Source organism: Panthera onca, chromosome X (genome assembly GCF_046562875.1).
Source record: "Panthera onca isolate mPanOnc1 chromosome X, mPanOnc1 haplotype 2, whole genome shotgun sequence".
Taxonomy (NCBI): Eukaryota; Metazoa; Chordata; class Mammalia; order Carnivora; family Felidae; genus Panthera; species Panthera onca.
The window spans coordinates 117,192,447-117,210,060 of record NC_138357.1 but is presented as its reverse complement, the minus strand read 5'-3'; the positions used below and the strand labels follow the sequence as shown (position 1 = coordinate 117,210,060).

At 41.7% G+C, this 17,614-nt stretch overlaps 1 protein-coding gene across 2 annotated transcripts in view; it reads left to right on the top strand.

Annotated features, from left to right (window-relative positions):
- GRPR (gastrin releasing peptide receptor) overlaps positions 1–17,498 on the top strand; it is a 37,216-nt gene extending 19,718 nt beyond the window's left edge. Inside the window, exons 2-4 of one of the 2 annotated variants that reach the window (XM_081793859.1) lie at positions 7,992–8,343; positions 9,938–10,317; positions 12,658–17,498. In XM_081793859.1, the coding sequence (XP_081649985.1) occupies positions 7,992–8,343; positions 9,938–10,317; positions 12,658–12,661 (736 nt within the window). In that variant the 3' untranslated portion in view covers positions 12,662–17,498. Of the gene's footprint in view, positions 1–7,991; positions 8,344–9,937 lie in introns of both variants that reach the window. The other variant, XM_081793858.1, reaches the window with a different exon arrangement.
- Positions 17,499–17,614: the final 116 nt, after the last annotated feature.

Below are 17,614 nucleotides of genomic sequence, written 5' to 3'. Positions count from 1 at the left end.
TTCACCTGAGTTTAAAGCTCGCTTCCTCCCAGGGCAAGGAGAGAAGTCTCATCTGCTGACTCTTAGAAAACTCCCTGAAACATTTGCTAAATTTTCCGGAAAGTATCTTATTGGATAACGGACCACAAAGTGGGGTTCATGCCCTCTAGGAGAGGTGCAACCTGATCTAACAGGTAAGGAGGAAAGCATCAAAACTTATATTTATATTGATTTTTTATTTAAAAGAAAATATGAACTAAATATTGGTAATATGTAGTGTCCAAACTGAGGCTCACTCTCTCCCCGAGTCCACATCAGAGGATCCCTTATCACGTGCAGCTCGGGTGGCAGGAGAACAGGTCCCACCATATAGAAGGCTCAACAATGGCACCCTATTCTTCCCTGCACTTTCAGGTTTCGGAGAGGTTTGGCAGATTGCTGTGTATTTTGTTTTGTTTTTTGTTTTGTTTTGTTTTTTTGTATGATCTAGTTTTAATTAAACTAACCTCCCCAAATGGACAAGTGACCTAAAAATATTCCTACAGAACAAAACAGAGCAAAACAAAACCCCACAGATTATAGATGATACTAAAATTGCAAGCCCAAGAGAACAATATGAATATAACAAAAAAGACAATTCCCTCATTCCTAGTATAGGCACTAATCAGACATGACACATTCAGTCATATTATAATTATAATAAAGTTTTTCTGATGACAAAAGGGTTTATAGTCAATAAAATATATAACACGTTGTTTTAAAATTGTTATTTTACTCTTTTATCTTTTTTAAAATTCTGTATTTTAGCATGTTTTCTCCCTTGTTTATGAACTTCTGTATAATACCCACCCACATTCAACAATTAGCATTCCCTAGACATTGTTCTTGCTCTCCAGTGTGAGACATACACATATTTGTTTGTTTTGTTTTATTTTGTTGGATTCTGGAAAGTAAGGTACAAATATCCTGACCTTTCACTCCTATTTCGGTGTGTTTCCTAAGAACACGGACACTCTTCTGCACAACTCCAATTCCATTATCACACCTACTGAAATTAACAATAATTCATTAATAGAATCTAATATGTAATCATATTTCCCACATTTTCCAAAAAAATGTAATTTATTACCTTTTTTAAAAAAATCCAGGATCAAATTACGGTATATACATTGCATTGGGTTGTTATATTTTGTTTTTCTGGTGTCGCTGAGATATAATTGACACATAACATTGTATAAGTTTAAGAGGCATAACATAATAATTTGCTGTATGTATATATTGTGAAAAGGATTACTTATTATACCTCTTTAATCTCCTTTGAGGTATAACAATAACTCCCCTATATTCTTCTAAAAAATGATGTGGACTGTTTTGATGACTCTAAGCCAGTTATCTTGTAGAATGTGCCAGAATTGGATTTGTCTGTTTCTTCATATATAGATTCAGATTAAAAATTTGGAGCAAGACAACTGCATTGGCAATGTTGTGTTTATCCCATTGCATTATATCAGGAGGCACATGATCTCAGATGGTCCCATTATTGGTGATGCTAAATTAAATCAGGGCCAAATTATGAATTTCATGGGCCCTTGGTATTTTTACCTTTATAGGACCCTTTCTCCGCAAAAAAAAATATTAAGAATTCTATTTTATAATTATTTCAGCATAAAGATAAATATAATCCAAGATGCATTGTATTCATTTTTTTCGTCTGGTTTTTAAAAGAAATTAAAACACTTTTCTAAACTCCTACAAGTATCATGGGCCCTAGACCTTGTGCCTACTTGGACTATCAGAGAAGCTCACTCTGGATTTGACCACTTGGTTAAAGGGGTGACTTTTGGAGCTCCCCAACATAAAGGTACATTTTCCTCTTTGCGGGTAGATAGTAGTCTATAGGGAGACTCTTTGAGACTATGTGAACATCCTATTCCCCTAAAACCTCTTCCTCAGCAGTTTAATCACTTTTGCCAGAATCATTGAAGGTTGTGGTTATGATCTTCTTTTAAGGGATGAGAATATTGAAGTGCAAAGAGCCCATGATTTGTCCAAGACCGTAAATCTAGTTGGTAGAATCACCATTAGGAAGCGCTGCTCCCAAGTCCACATTAGAGCCCAGAGAAGACTGGAGTATATTAAGAAGGAGTGAAAAGAGCATTGGAGTTATTTGGCCTGGAGAGAAGAACAGGAAAGAATAACTGTAATCTGTTACACACTTAAAGATAATGGCTGGATGAGCACCAAGGATCAGCAAGTTCTCCATTTGCACAAATGCTCAAAGAGAGAGAAGATTCCATGACTCTGGATTATAGTCATTTTACAAGTCAGCTAATAATTGCCTCACATTTCTTCAGAAAAGTCCCTGGTGTTATTCTCAGGAGAAAATAGAACCAATGTTTAATACTCTTGTCAAATCTGATTAGGTATTAGGATTCCAATTTAAATGCTGACGATGTGCCAATTACCTAGAGACCGTTTAATTACTTTAGTTTTCTCTTCACCTCAGTCCGCCACAGGTAGTGTGCCATCAGGAGAGTTGAAAATAGTGTTGTTCAACAACTCCTCCAGACCTCAATAGGTAATTACAAATGAAGGCTGAAATGCTGGGTCCCTAAAAATAAACAAAGTGCCCGTATTTGAATAAAAGACATACTTTTCTGTGGGCAAAGGTTTCCAACCTGGATGTGGGAGCTGGCTACTTCTACTTGCCAAAAATCTCTTTGAGACATTAATCTCATTCCACAGAATGTTTCTGACCTTTCCAATGTTTGCATAGGAAAAATGGTGCACAGATGTTTTCAGGAGTGGGAAGCAATTGTCTTGAGGCCCATGGTGTCAGGAGTGAATCTGTCAGTCTGTGGAAGAATGAATTTTACTAAGTATGTAAAGGTGAATCTACTCTCATTTTTGAGAAGTTGGAAATAAGAGACACACCTGCAAGACACATATTATTATCAATTAATTAGCAAGTATGCACTGAGCCTCTGCTTTGAAGTAAGTGGCATGCAGAACAAGGGACCTGGAACATTTTTAGTGACACAGAAGGAAGAGAAGAGAAAAAGATGTTCTAACCTCAGGACATTTATTAGAAAGTCAGGTAGAAAAGACATACCCACGGAAAGCTAGCAAACAATTCAAGATGGTGCATAGCAAGCATTATGTGAAAGGAATCAATAATCCTGTCATGAAGTTACACAGGTTAGGAGAAAGAACAGGAATCATGGAAGCCTAGATTGGGCAGCAAAATCTTTATCAAGATGATACTTATCGACTGGAATTTGAAAGGACAGGATTCAGATGTATGGAGACTCCGGGATTGGGCAGAAAGAAAGGAGGAAGGCAGGAAAGCAGTGGAGACTTTAGGAACAGACCATGGACTAGTCTATCTCTTGGGTACAATTAAAGTTGACAGCTCATTCTCTCAGAGGGCAGCAAGTAGGGGGTGATGTATGCGAAACGATACTGGAAATAAATCTGATGATAACTTTATTTTTTTTTTTAATTTTTGTTTATGTTTATTCATCTTTGAAAGACAGAGACAGAGCACAAGCAGGGGTGGGATGGAGAGAGAGGGGGACAAAGATTCTGAAACAGGCTCCAGGCTCTGAGCTGTCAGCACAGAGCCCGACGTGGGGCTCGAACTCACAAACCGCGAGATCATGACCTGAGCCTAAGTCGGACGCTCAACCGACTGAGCCACCCAGGTGCCCCTGATGATAACTTTAAATGTCCGTCATGTCTAACTGTTCTAGATAAGGCTCTTTTGTTGACAAAGAACAGAAGCCACTCAGACTAACTCAGGTGAAAAGGGAATGGGAGAATTTTAAGATTGTAACAGGAGACCCCTCGTACATTCCAAAGCAGTTCATGTGCCAGAAACCAAGGACCCTCTGTTTGACTTAGGGCCGCATCATCTCAGCTTCTGCTTTCATGTCTGGCTCTTTCTTTCTCTTTCTCTCAGTCTACCTATGCTGCTCGTTCATCTTGCACTCGTGAAAATATGCCCAATCCCTTCCCTGGCATCAAAATCTTTTATTTCCAGCATCTGTTATTGACTACATGACTACATCCTCTCATTTTTTTCAGTTTAAATGCTCAAGAGAAAGAGAGGCTCTTTAGTAGCTGGACAGGCAGTTCACTGGCTCCTTTAGATTAAGTAGCCACCCCAGTCCAACCAGCCATCACTCCTAAACAAGAACCACCCCCCCCCCCCGTGGTGTTTCCTGTCTAAACCAGAAGAAGAAGTAGACTGATATGTTCCATGTTCTAGAAAACCATTAGACTTCCAGGGAACATTTGGTGTGTTCCAGACGCATTAGGGAAATTTCTGCTGTTTCTCTGCTTCTAAGAAGGATTTACCCAAAGCTTTCTTCTAAAAGAGCTGTGACACCCTGAAAGGAGTTGGTCCTCAATTGAATGCTGATTCCACCACCTCTAACAGTGAACTTCGGTTTGTCCCCTGTAGAATGAGGATAATAGCACCTGTCTGTTGTCTGGAATATAAGTGAGATAATGTAGATGGTATTCTCTGCTTGGCACATAGCAAGAGCTTAGTAAATGGGATTTCTTTAATTACTGTGATAATTTATGAATATTCTAAAACCGAAAATTGTTTGCGGTGCATCTTTACTTATTTAAAAAAAATTGTTTTTAGGTTTATTTATTTATTTTGAGAGAGACAGAGACAGTGTGAATCAGAGAGGGGCAGAGAGAGAGGGAGACCGAGAATCCCAAGCAGGCTCCAGGCTCCGTGCTGCCCGCACAGAGCCCTACGCAGGGCTTGAGCTCACAAAACCATGAGATCATGACCTGAGCTGAAACCAACTAAGCCACCCAGGCGCCCTTTACTTATTTTTCCCCCTGATAATGATTTATTTTTTCTACCTGGATACAAGAACTGTTTTTATAACCTTGAAGTTTATAAATTTGCCACAGTATATCTCAGTGTGGAGCTTTCTTTTTTTTTTTTTTTTAATATAATTTATTGTCAAATTGGCTAACATACAGCATATACAGTGTGCTCCTGGTTTTGGGGGTAGATTCCTGTGATTCATCGCTTACATACAACACCCAGTGCTCATTGCAACAAGTGCCCTCCTCAATGCCCATCACCCATTTTCCCCTCTCCCCCACCCCCCATCAGCCCTCAGTTTATTCTATGTATTTAAGAGTCTCTTATGGTTTGCCTCCCTCCCTCTCTGTAACTATTTTTTCCCCTTCCCTTCCCCCATGGTCTTCTGTTAAGTCCCTTTACTTGTTTTTTAATTGTACAAGCGAAATATGAACGTATCTGAATATTTAAAAGCAATTCCTCGACATTATAGTATTTCACTGCAAATATACTCATGGTAAATATTTTAAGGCATGTTTTTAATAAATACAGTCTTTTTAAAACCACAGAACTGCAATGCCATTATTGCACCCAGTATATTAAAAATAACTCCTTAATATCACCAGTACTAAATCTGAATGATTTTCTGATTTGATTTTCCTCAATAGTCTCAAAAATATCTTTTTATGGTTGTTTGGTTTGAATCAAAATCTAAAAGGAGTCTACACTTTGCACTGAATTGATATGTATGACACATCTCAGTAGGTCTATAACCATTTTCCCTCCTTTTTTAAAAACTTTTTTCTCCCTCCTTTTTTATGCCATATATTTGTTGAAAAAAAAAAATGGAGTCATTCCTACAGAATTTTCCAATTCAGGATTGGACTGTATCTTCATGGCATCATTTAGCAGATTCTTTTATCTTCATATTTCCTGAAAACTGGTACATAGATCTAGAAGCTTATTTAGATTTAGATTCAAACTATTTTTCTGGCAAAACTATAAAAGTAATGCTTTTATACTATATTTTATGTTTAAAAGTTATGAATTTGAAATAGCAGCTCAATAGTTCCCATGGCATTTTGTACTTAGGAGTACAAGATTCTCAAGAGGGAAGGAGGTAAGCCATTCACTCTGTTTTCTGCCTCATGCAGGAGTGAATCAGCTTCACTTCACTTCACTTGGAGTAACTTAGATTACTACTTTATCTCTAATTGATTTATTAGAGATATCTTTGGCTAGAGATGTTCATGTACCTTTAAAGATATAAATTCCTTACCTACATACTAGGAATAAAAATGCTTGAGATGAACAGTAACTAGAGAAAGTGCCAGAAGAAAACTGAACTTCCTTTGAAGTTTTTATGGTAGTGTGTTGTTTACAATGAACTAATTTATGGATGGAAAAGCAAACCCAGGTACACTAAAGTGGGGCTATAGTATTGTTCTAGAATGCTGGGGATGTCCATTAAGTAAGAGCCCTCTCTTTTCTACCTGAGCTGGGAAGAGAGAGCTAGATAAAGAAATAGAGAATGATAAAAATAATTGCTTCTATGCCGGATAAAGCTGTTTGGAGATTGTGACTTAGGTCCACAGCAATAATGAACTTGCAAACACCTGATCTCCTATATTACAGGTGCCATTTCCCTAGTCAGGGGCAATTAGACAACCATGGGCCTCTCTGAGCCCAGAGTACATGCCAGGTTCTTTTTCTCAAACTCACCTCTTAATAACTCACTCCCCTTTCCCTGGAGGGAGGCAGAAAGTGAATGAGGAATCAGGGTGCAGCAAAGAGTGGTAACCCAACGGGAGCTTAATCAACATGGAAGCAAGTGGAAATAAGTGTTCCCCCATCACCGAAGTCTATCATATAATAGAGTATCAGTGGTAGAACCAGTTTTAACACAGCATTTTCAGCAATGAACACCCTCACATTTAGTTGGTCCCAATTCACATCAACTTCCACACTATAGCAGCTCATGTGCTAGGTGTGTTGTATGGGGAGTTGTGGCAGATATTGGGTTGCTCTGCTCAGACCTCCCTTGAACAAAAGATTCACTACTCAGCTGCAGGGACAGTAGTTATCTGCTAGCCTGTGGCTGTCAGTCCCTTCAGGGTCCACTTCAGCTTTCAAGCTATGGTCATGCTCTTCGTGGACAGTTCCCATCCAGTGACTATACCAGAGAGTAACTGAGGTCACACTCCTTTTGGGTGGCCCCAGCCCATGACTAGGCAAGGTGATGATACAAGGGCCTGGCAATTTCTACCCAAGACAGGACTGCACTGGACAATCTTTGGTACCATTAGGCTGGCATAGGGTGACCAGCTGTCACGGTTTGCTGGGACTGAGAGATTTCCTAGGATGTAGGATGTTCAATGCTAAAGCTGGGAAATTTCCAGACAAATTAGGATGGTTGGTCACTTTCACTGGTGTAGACCTTGTCAGGTCTGCATTGGGGTCTGACAGCTACCCTCCATCTAATCTTGCTTCCTTCCCTTTTGCCTTTCACAGGTAAGACTCCCCACTAAACCTCTTATCCTTCTGGTTTCCTCTCAATGTCTGCTTCCCAGAGCATTCAGCCCAAGTCCGGGGCACATATAGCACAGAAACCAGGAGGAACCTAAATACTGCAAGAGGGCAGGGGAAAGATTAATTTGACACTTACAGGGATGCTTCTGGTATAACATTTTCAGTGGGCTATTTGTTCTGCACCCTTTGAAAAAGAGAAGAGGCATGTGTAAATACTCAATGACTTCAGGTTCCCTGAACTGCACTCGAATACTCAAAATGAAGGCTTTGCCAAAAAAGGACTCAAACTCCTTGTCCCTGTGTCCTTCTTTAAACATGCCTGCTATTAATTTCTGTGAGTTAAGAAGAAAAATGAAAGGAGTTTCAGCTTTTCTGAGAAGTGTTCTTAAAATCAAGAGAGATTGTGGGTGAAGAAACAAGAACGCATCCTTCAGAGTCAGGACTAGGATAAGGAAAGCAATGTGCTCAGGGTATAACATTTAGGGAGGCACTCACTGTCATGGTAGTATGAGTTCAGAGTCAGCACTTGCATGAACCTGAGCGTGAGCGCTTCCTTAAATATTGCACCCAGTTGCCTGGCTTGCCCCATCCTTGGGGCATCCATAATAATGTTAGCCAACTTACACAGAACATTCCATCTTTCCTGCCCCAGGTACAAAGCCATCGTCCGGCCGATGGATATCCAGGCCTCTCATGCTCTGATGAAGATCTGCCTCAAAGCTGCATTGATCTGGGTTATCTCCATGCTTCTGGCAATCCCGGAGGCTGTGTTTTCTGATCTACATCCCTTTCATGAGGAAAGCACCAACCAGACCTTCATTAGCTGTGCTCCGTACCCACATTCTAATGAGCTGCACCCCAAAATTCACTCCATGGCTTCCTTCCTGGTCTTCTACATCATCCCACTGTCGATTATCTCTGTCTACTACTACTTCATTGCTAAAAATCTGATCCAGAGCGCTTACAATCTGCCTGTGGAAGGGAATATACATGTCAAGAAGCAGGTGGGTGCTGAGGATTGATTTGTTTCCTCCTTAGGGATCTGATCCCTTTTGGACTCCACTGACAAGCACACCTGATTCTGCAATTAGAGGAGGTGGGTGATCTGTGGCCAGATGGTAAATGGAAACTCCTAGCCACAGAAGCCCAGGTTTTCAGGTGGTTTTTATAATCTTGTTCTCTTATTAAAGACCTAAGCTAGGGAGGTATTGAGAATCTGGAAGATTTGAAGTATGGGTTTCCTTTTGAGGAATATCTGAAGAAGTGTTGTTGGTAACAAAATAAAGTGTTGAGGCCCATAGAGATGTGACTTCTTTAAATTCCAATCACGTTGTTTGGATAGGAAGAGTGTCACCACATGGGGACAAAGCAGAGGGAGCGGGGGGAAAAAGGAGCTGGTTGAAGAAAAAGAAGTCGTTGGACTAAGATAGGCTCACATTGATTTGGGTTCTTATCCAGACTTCATGACTTAACTCACTTACTTTCTCTGAGCCTCAGTTCCCTTACCCATGATACAGGGTGATAACCCACATATTGTAAGGCTGGAAGATTAAAAGACAGAGCATATATATGACCTAGAGTGCCCAGAATGCAGAATGCCCTCCACATGTGTTAGATTCCCTTCCCTGTCCCCCATAATCCTACAGAATTTCAGATTTGAGGTATGAATAGTAGAAACCAGGGACTCTGGCTTTATCCTCTTTGTCAGTTCTTGCTTTCTAGTCCAAATGTAGATCTTGTGGCATTTATGATGCAAAAGCAGAAAGACTCCCCATCCATTTAAATGTACCGCTGACTCGGTGGCTTCACCCTTTAAAGTGTTGTTGTTTTTTGCCTCAATTATGAGGAGAGAGTGGCAGTTCTCAGTGAAACTGTCTCCATATTTGAAAGGCCTCTCAATAGTGAACATCCATTGTACCTCTAGTTCTTTAACGAGAACGACGTTTCCCCTTGCAGTGGTACCAGAGGGTGTTGGGGGCAAACGATCCTCAGCCCACTTTGTCTAAGAACCTCCCTATATTAGTATAGCCCAGAAATAAGTTGAGACTAAAAATAATAATAGTAGGAAGTTATTTTGATTTGGCCAATGAGGAAGAACAAAGCTGGTTGCTCTTTTGAGCATCAGGGGGAATAAGAAATTATTAACTGTGGAGCCCAGAAAGACATGAAGTCATATGGCCGATAAACGGCACCAGAGCTCTCTGGAGGAAAAAGAGGTCACTTACTAGAATTTCATTGAGCAATCCATTCAAGCATGTAATCAACTTTGTTTAAAGATCTGTTCTCAGTGGCACGTTCTAACTATATTCTACCTCATGGATTTCTGCTTCCTGGCTTTTTCATGTCTGTGTTTCTGACTCCCCCCTCCCCACACACACCCTTTTTCCATCTGTTTCTGTTGCTTCTCTCCCATTTTATTGGATTCTCTCTTGTCCCCTTTCTCCCACTGAACCCTTTTTCTGTGGCTTTGTGAGCTCAACTACTCCCACAATTCTTTTTCCCTGTTTTTTTCTTTTCTCTGTCTGAATCTTTGTCGCTCTGCATCCATCCAACACTGTCCCTTGGTCCCTCTGGCTCTGTGCGTGACTCTCTCCTTAGATCGAATCCCGGAAGCGCCTCGCCAAGACAGTGCTGGTGTTTGTGGGCCTCTTTGCCTTCTGCTGGCTCCCCAACCACATCATCTACCTGTACCGCTCCTACCACTACTCAGAGGTGGACACCTCCATGCTCCACTTCATCACAAGCATCTGTGCCCGCCTCCTGGCCTTCACCAACTCCTGTGTGAACCCTTTTGCCCTCTACCTGCTGAGCAAGAGTTTCAGGAAACAATTCAACACCCAGCTCCTCTGTTGCCGCCCTGGCCTGTTGACCCGCTCTCACAGCACCGGCAGAAGTACCACCTGCATGACCTCCTTCAAGAGTACCAACCCCTCTGTGGCCACCTTTAGCCTCATCAACGGAAACATCTGTCATGAAGGGTATGTTTAGGCTGATCCTTGACCCTGTCCTCCTAGGGGCCCCTAGTTGTGCTTTATGGCTAGGAAAGAACCCTCACACCTGTTGTTGTCTCTGTACCCTCCAAAGACCCTTTGGAAGGCTCATGACTGGTAGAGGCAGGTTGCAGAGAGGCCCAAATGGATTGCTTTTACGTTTGAAAGGCCCGTCAAGATTTGTATTTTCCATTTCAACTTGTGAATGCTTCTTCTGATGTAGAGCAAACTTTCCGTATTTTAGAAAAGGGAACAAATAAGAAAGTATTATTTTAAGCATCAAGCCCTGATATACAGTTATGGCCAATTAAGTCACAGAAACTACATGAACAAATAGATTTATACAGCAGAAAAATTACACGTTAAATGTCCACTTTGTGAAAGACTTCACCTTGTCATTTCTTTAAGCAGAAACTAGTGCTTTAAAAATATAATTTGAGTGATTTTTCAGGAACGTTTATGATCACAAACCAAGGAACTGTTTTTTTACACTTGTAACCTGAAAGTCAACCCTATGAAAAATTCCCATGTATGATGGACCATCCCCAAATTGATAACACTGGAAGCCAGTTTAGGACGAATCCCTGAGTGTTGATTATTTTTAAAAGATGTTACTGGGGACACAGGAGAAACACTCGACACATCATTTTAAGGCAAAAACACAGCCAGACACATAGACACGTATACAAAGATCCACGTGAGGCTGTGAATTGGTATCTCGTGCTCTGAATTCTAACTCAATGGAGATTCTTTTTGCTGTTACCCCATTTCAATCATCCATGGTACACTCCTACCATAGAAGAGAAATCCTTTTGGGGGAAAACTGATCTTGCTCGCAATTCATCATTTATAAGTGCATAACGTATAGTATTTATTTTTGGTATACAGGTTTTCAACCAAACATATTTACTTAGATTTGGCTCTTTGCTCCAGTGAAGCAGTTAGTTCATATGAAAGAAAAAAAAAAAAAAAAGATCACACCTGAGTGGAAAGAGAAACATGTTTACATTTAACATATGCTTACCTAAAGTCTGTGAGAGGAGATGAATAAAATTTCAGTAATATATATTTGTTTGAATATGCATAAATAATTTGCAGGGGGCTTAGCGTTAAGAATGGATTATAAAACAGCCCCAGGTTCATTAACTTTCTATGTAAGAGGAGTATTTATGAAACAGCCCACGTGCAGAAAAGAACTGGACTGAAATATTTTTATTTTCCTGAGTAAAGAGACTTGACTATCCTACTTTAGAAGCCCTGAATCAAGTTTTTCTTGACTCTATGATAGGCCAATTCTGCTGGACTGCAAACATGTTAACTCACTTTCAGATAAATCCAAATTCCGCAAATGTGCCGTAATATGTATCCCTTACATCTGAAGACGATCTTCATTCCGGTTTTCTCTGTCCAAGCGAGAAAGAACCGTTGGCTCTCTTTCCCACACGGCATGTACTGAAAGATTTTCATCTCTTGTTACAAGGAAGTGCTCACCGTCTGCAGAGCTTGAGAAGTTAGGACCCAGACAGTTGTGAACATCTGTGTTTACAGTTGTATTAGCTGGAGTGAGACCTCTTCACTTCCTTCCGTGAGCCGCATGCCCTTCTGTACTGTTCCCACCTGCTCTCCTGGGAGCCCATAATGACACTGGACAGTTTGAAGAGCAAGTGTAGCAGAAAGAACGAAGATTTTTAGCCGGTCATCCCAGCTTAGTCTCTAGCTATGTAAGCTTGGCTATCAACCCTTCTCTAGACTCATTTTCTCATCTCTAGAATGAGAGGACAGTGCTAAGATCCCTCTCTTGCTGAAATCCTCTGAGTCCTGTCATTGCTTCCAGTTTGGTTTCTAAAGCATTTGTACAGCCAGCCTGCTCACAGGTGCCCCACTTCTGTTACCTTTGTAACAACTCGTCTGGGGAAGTCCTTCAACCAACATCCTACACTCATGTTCATGTTAGTGGAATGGAAGGAGACAGACTAGTCTATTGCTTTCAGGGGCTCCCCGGAATAATTCGTATGAATGGTGTCCCATTAGCTTGTTATGCTGTGGGATTAAAGCTGAAAAACACATAAGAAAACATATTGCTCAATCTCCTCATTATACGAAGGGTACTTTCCCTACTCACCTCTGACCTCCATGCACCTGTTATCTCCAACTACTGCTCCACAACTTTACCCTTGGGTTTCTTCAAAACTCTTGAGTGTAAGTGACTTCATACCTCGTTAGGGGCTACATTGTGTAGCATTCTGGGTGTGACCTGTTCAAGCATCTCTGAACTACCTGCCTTCAAAGACATTTTGGGAGTAGGACTCATCTTAATGTCTCCTTCAGGTAACATTATGGCATGGATTTCAGGAGACTGAAATCTAGGTCCAGCTGTGTGTCCTGAGGCAAATCTTGTCACCTCTTTGAGACTTCTAAACAGAAGGGCTGTGGAAGGCGTGTGCCAGCCAACGGCCCAGGACTGGTAAAACTGGGAATCAACGGATGGACGGACGCAAACCTGCTTATTGGGACGGACTTACCCGGGCCCTTCTCCAGGGAAGCCAACTTCTTCTTCCACCTCAAGACCCTAAAATTCCGGTGAGAGAGACCCAAGCCCCCATGTGGTATCACCTCTCTGCTAGGGCAGAGTGTGGCAGGGGCTGGAGCTAAGACATTTCACGCCTGGCTTCCAAAGATAATCACGTTTAGCGCTTATGTCTTTGGTGAGGGGGGAAAAAATCAATTTTTTCTGTGGAAAACCATCTGTGTTTATTCAATTGACAGACACTACCTTTCAATCTATCTTAAATTGAGCCTCCCTGAGGCAGGCAGCTCAACAGTGATAGATTAAGCAATAAACAAGGCAGCCTGCCCACCATCGGCCGCCGCTGGCAGGGAGGGCGCAGCTGCTGTTAGGAGCGATATTCCACAGCAAGATGATCCTCCCTGCTTGGCGCAGGCGAGGCCCCTCCCTGTCGGTGATGATTCCCCATAAATGTGGATGGCTAAACCCCTTCTTCTGGCTGCCCTCACCACCCCCCCCTCCACTGACCCTGGCCTTCTGCCTCATTAACAAGCCCTCTTGTTTCCCTCTTTGCCACACAAACAATTTGGTTTCATCTTGAAGAATGGAGAAGTGGGGAAGGATGGTAAATACACAGTTTAGAGGCTGCTTCAGATGAACCCGAGCTCAGCTTGTTATGAAAAGCCTCACTGAACAGAAATAAATGAACTTGTCCAAAGGACACGTGCACATTGAAGTTGTAAAGTCTTTGTTTATGCCAAAAGTAGCAGTTGGTTGTTGGTTTCAGAGTCAATGCATGTACCAAATGTCTTCTGGTAAGAGAGATGAGCTTTGCTTGGGAACTATGAGTTGAATGACATCCTCAACCTGTGGACTGAAAGGTGGCTAAGTCACTTTCCTGAAAGCTAGATAGGAATGATCGCCCTGGAAACCTGACCACGTGAGAAGTGAGTGAATAGTACACACTTCTGTGGAGGTGAGATGCGAGAGAGGCCGACTTTCTGGACGTTTCCGCCCTTCACATCCAGGCCCCGAAGCAGCTGTTGTTAGAGAGTGCAATTGCTAACCCTGGCTTGCTGGGAGGAATGGGGCACATTTTGCACATTTGTCTAATGTTTGGCTGTGTTTTCATAAAATAGATGAACAGCTGAAAACAAGACATTATTCTATTCACTCTCCTGGGTCCAGGCTTTGTGTGAGCTATTCAAAGAAACCAAGCCCTAGTTTATCCTGTATGTGATGGTCATTCCTCTCAGCACCCACCTTGACAAACCTCCGGCAGCCCTCCACCCCCAACACAAACACAACAACTTTAATATCCAGCAACCTCTTACCATAATTTTGGCCTTCAAAGACACCCTTCCTTTAGGTAGGGGCCAAGCGTGAACTCCAGCTCAATATATCCAGAGCAATCAACAAATCACAGACTGAGAACAGACTTTTCTTTTGTGAGACGTTAGAAATGCACTCAGTGGAATTTATCTAACTTTTTAAAAAGTTTAACAGCCCCTGGGTTCAAATATTATGTGTCCACGATTAATTTAAAAAAATAATTTGCATTTACCTAGTGTTCGTGGTCTATAAAGCATTTTTATACTCACTGCCTCGTCTAATCTGAGCCGCCCCTGCTGGCCAAAGAGCTGCTTAGCCTCCTTTACTATGGAAATTAGTAAATGACATTTATTGGTGACCATGTGCGATTAAATTAAAAGACCCATGGAACTATGAAGCTGAAGCATGAAACTACAGCTATTGGACCATACTTGACCTACAAAAAGGTGATTTCATATGGTTCAGTGAACTCTGATTTCATTTATACTCCTGGACGTTCCCAGTTTACGGGATAGTCTGTGCCTGCAAAGTGAGTCTGTTTAACTTGGCCCAAGGCAGGGGATGATGCCATTGTTGGTTGCACCAGGGAGGCATATTAGCCAGAACAGCATTCCATGTCACACGGAAGTGGAAGCCTAAGAAGGGACGGGATCATGGGGAGCAAAACCACAAGTCATAGATCACACATTTGTGTGAAACCTTAGTGGAGTTCTATGACTCTAGAAGTGCTGGAAGGGGGCACCTGGGTCGCTCAGTCAGTTAAGCGTCCGACTTTTGATTTCAGCTCAGGTCATGATCTCATGGTTTGGGAGTTTGAACCCCGTGTCGGGCCCCGCGCTGACGGTGTGGCACCTACTTGGGGTTCTGTCTCTCCCAATCTCTCTGCCCTTCCCCCTCAAAATAAACTTTAAAAAATGTTATTAGAAGTGCTGGAAAGGAAGGTGCTCGATTTCACCAAGCAGCAATGGTGTGCCAAATTCAGTGCTGCGCACATTTCTATTCTTCCTCACAAGCACCTTGAAGAGTGTTCGGATGATGAAGCTGAAGCTCAGGGAGATCACTTCACCATCCCAAGGTCACACGCCGCAGTTGAATGGCAGAGTATTAATGTGGACCTGGATCCCTCTTAAGACAATCCTCCGGCAGCCCTCCACCCCCAACACAAACACAACAACTTTAATACCCAGCAATCTCTTACCATAACTTTGGCCTTCGAAGACACCCTTTCTTTAGGTAGGGGCCAAGCATGAATTCCAGCTCGATGTATCCCATTCCACTGCTCAGCATTGCTTCCCAAATCCAGCCCCATGTGAGAAATTAAGTTCACAGTGACTGATAGATAATCCCATTCCCTACTCTAGCTTTTGTCCAAAGGCCTGAACCACTGATGAAGTCGAGGACTGTACACCAAGGGCATGGAAGATGTTTCTAAGCACCTAAGTTAAGGACTCACTGCAGGCAGAGGCTGAAATGTAGCACAGAGTAGGTGGACAAGGAAGTCCCTTAGTTCACTTGCCCCCAGAGACAAAATTCGGTGGCAAATGGAAGCCCCGGGAAGAATTTCCCACCTAGTTCTGTGACCGAGTAGAGACAACCCTTGGCGAAGGGCCATATACAGAGGATCCAAGTGAGAACAGTCAATCCAGGCACCTTTCTTTGAAGTGGGATTAGTTGGAGAACAGGTATCAGGAAGGGGTGGAACCCCTCCCCCATCACCCCGTCTTCCCCCCTCCCCCCAAAAAACCAGTAAGACATGATAGCAGATGGTTTCCCTGAGCCTGGAGACCCAGGCTACGTGACTAGCCTTTAACAGAAGAATGTCTCCTGGACTAAAATCCGAGTTCAGGTATGGACTTAGTGCCCTGTTACAAACCCAGAAACCACTGTCTGCCCATTCAGAGCTCACATTCTGGAAGATAAGATTATTTCTCTTTTGTTCCCTAAATTTAAAATTCATTCCCAGAGCCATAGAATGACATGGAAGGACTCACATAATTTTATGGTCTTTCAAAAGGATCATTTTAATGGGACAGTAAAACTTCACACATTCAACACCTCATTAATTCCCAGACGAGTTTGAAAATTTTGGTATAACTCGAGATTTCAGTGTGCAAGGTACACATATAATTTGGGACTGTTTTGAATCCAAATTTTTCATCAATTTGCTTCAGTTTTAGCTAGTGCTATTGACATATTGATATTGATAATGAATAACATTAGGAAAGTAAAATTGATTTAAAAACAATTTTTTCCCCTCTGTAATCTGGCCTTGACTGATCCAAACATAACCTTTCTTGCATCCAAGTTGGCAGAGTTTGGGGTAATAAAATTTGTTGAAAGGGTTGATTCGGTGAGTTGTAAAAATACATGGCACAAACTTCTTTATGTCATTTTCTGTTTTGTTTTAAATATTAGACTTATATTTTGTAAATTATAATTGTACTTGTTACTATTAACTGTAAATATTTATTGCATCAAAAATGTGCTCTGTGTTAAAGAAGTGAGAACAAATTCCAGGTGTGATACTTAGTATAAATAATGTCATGGCTTGGCTTTGCCTAGACTCCTTAGACTAATGAATTATTTATAAGAAATTCACAATATTAATATGAATGATTCAGGTCCTTTTAAATGTGCAAACTGTGTGACCATGTAAAATTCTGTGAAGTGTGCTCATTGATTGTATTCTTATTTTTCAAGAAATGTTTCCAATGCTTCTATTACATTGTACATGGTCTGCGTGACATTAACTCAAAGCCAGTATAGTAAGCTGAATATTTAAGTCATAGAATGTAAGAAATGTGTTTTATTTCTTAATACAATAAAGCATAATTTATGAAATGGACACATGCATGTAGTCACCGTTCAGTAAAAAGAAAGCTGTTGCATGGATGTAGTCTATGGCCATATGCCCCACAGTTCTTCGATTCTGGAACCGTCTGTGTCAGAATCACCCAGGCTGCTTGTTGCAAAATGCAGGTTCTCCAATTTCCAATTGACTCAGAACATCTGGGGATTTGGCCTAAAAATCTGCATTTTAAAACAAGCTCCCCACGTGATTCCTCAGAACACAGGGGTTTCGTTTCATTAAACTTTTAAAAGATGTATTTAACTTTTGAATAAGGAAGCTTTTCCCATGAGTCAAAATCGAAAGCATAAGAAAGGCATTCAGGGGCGCCTGGGTGGCTCAGTCGGTTAAGCTACCCATTCTTGATTCTTGATTTCGGCTCAAGTCATGATCCCACGGTTCGTGGGATCAAGCCCGGCGTCCATCTCTGTGCTGACAGCGTGGAGCCTGCTTAGGATTCTCTCCCTCTCTCTCTGGACCGGCCCTGATCATGTGCATGTGCTCGCTCTCGCTCTCTCTCTTAAAATAAATAAACTTAAAAAAAAAAAAAAAGGCATTCAGAGAAAAGTCACTATACTACCTCAGAGTTCTCAGCATCC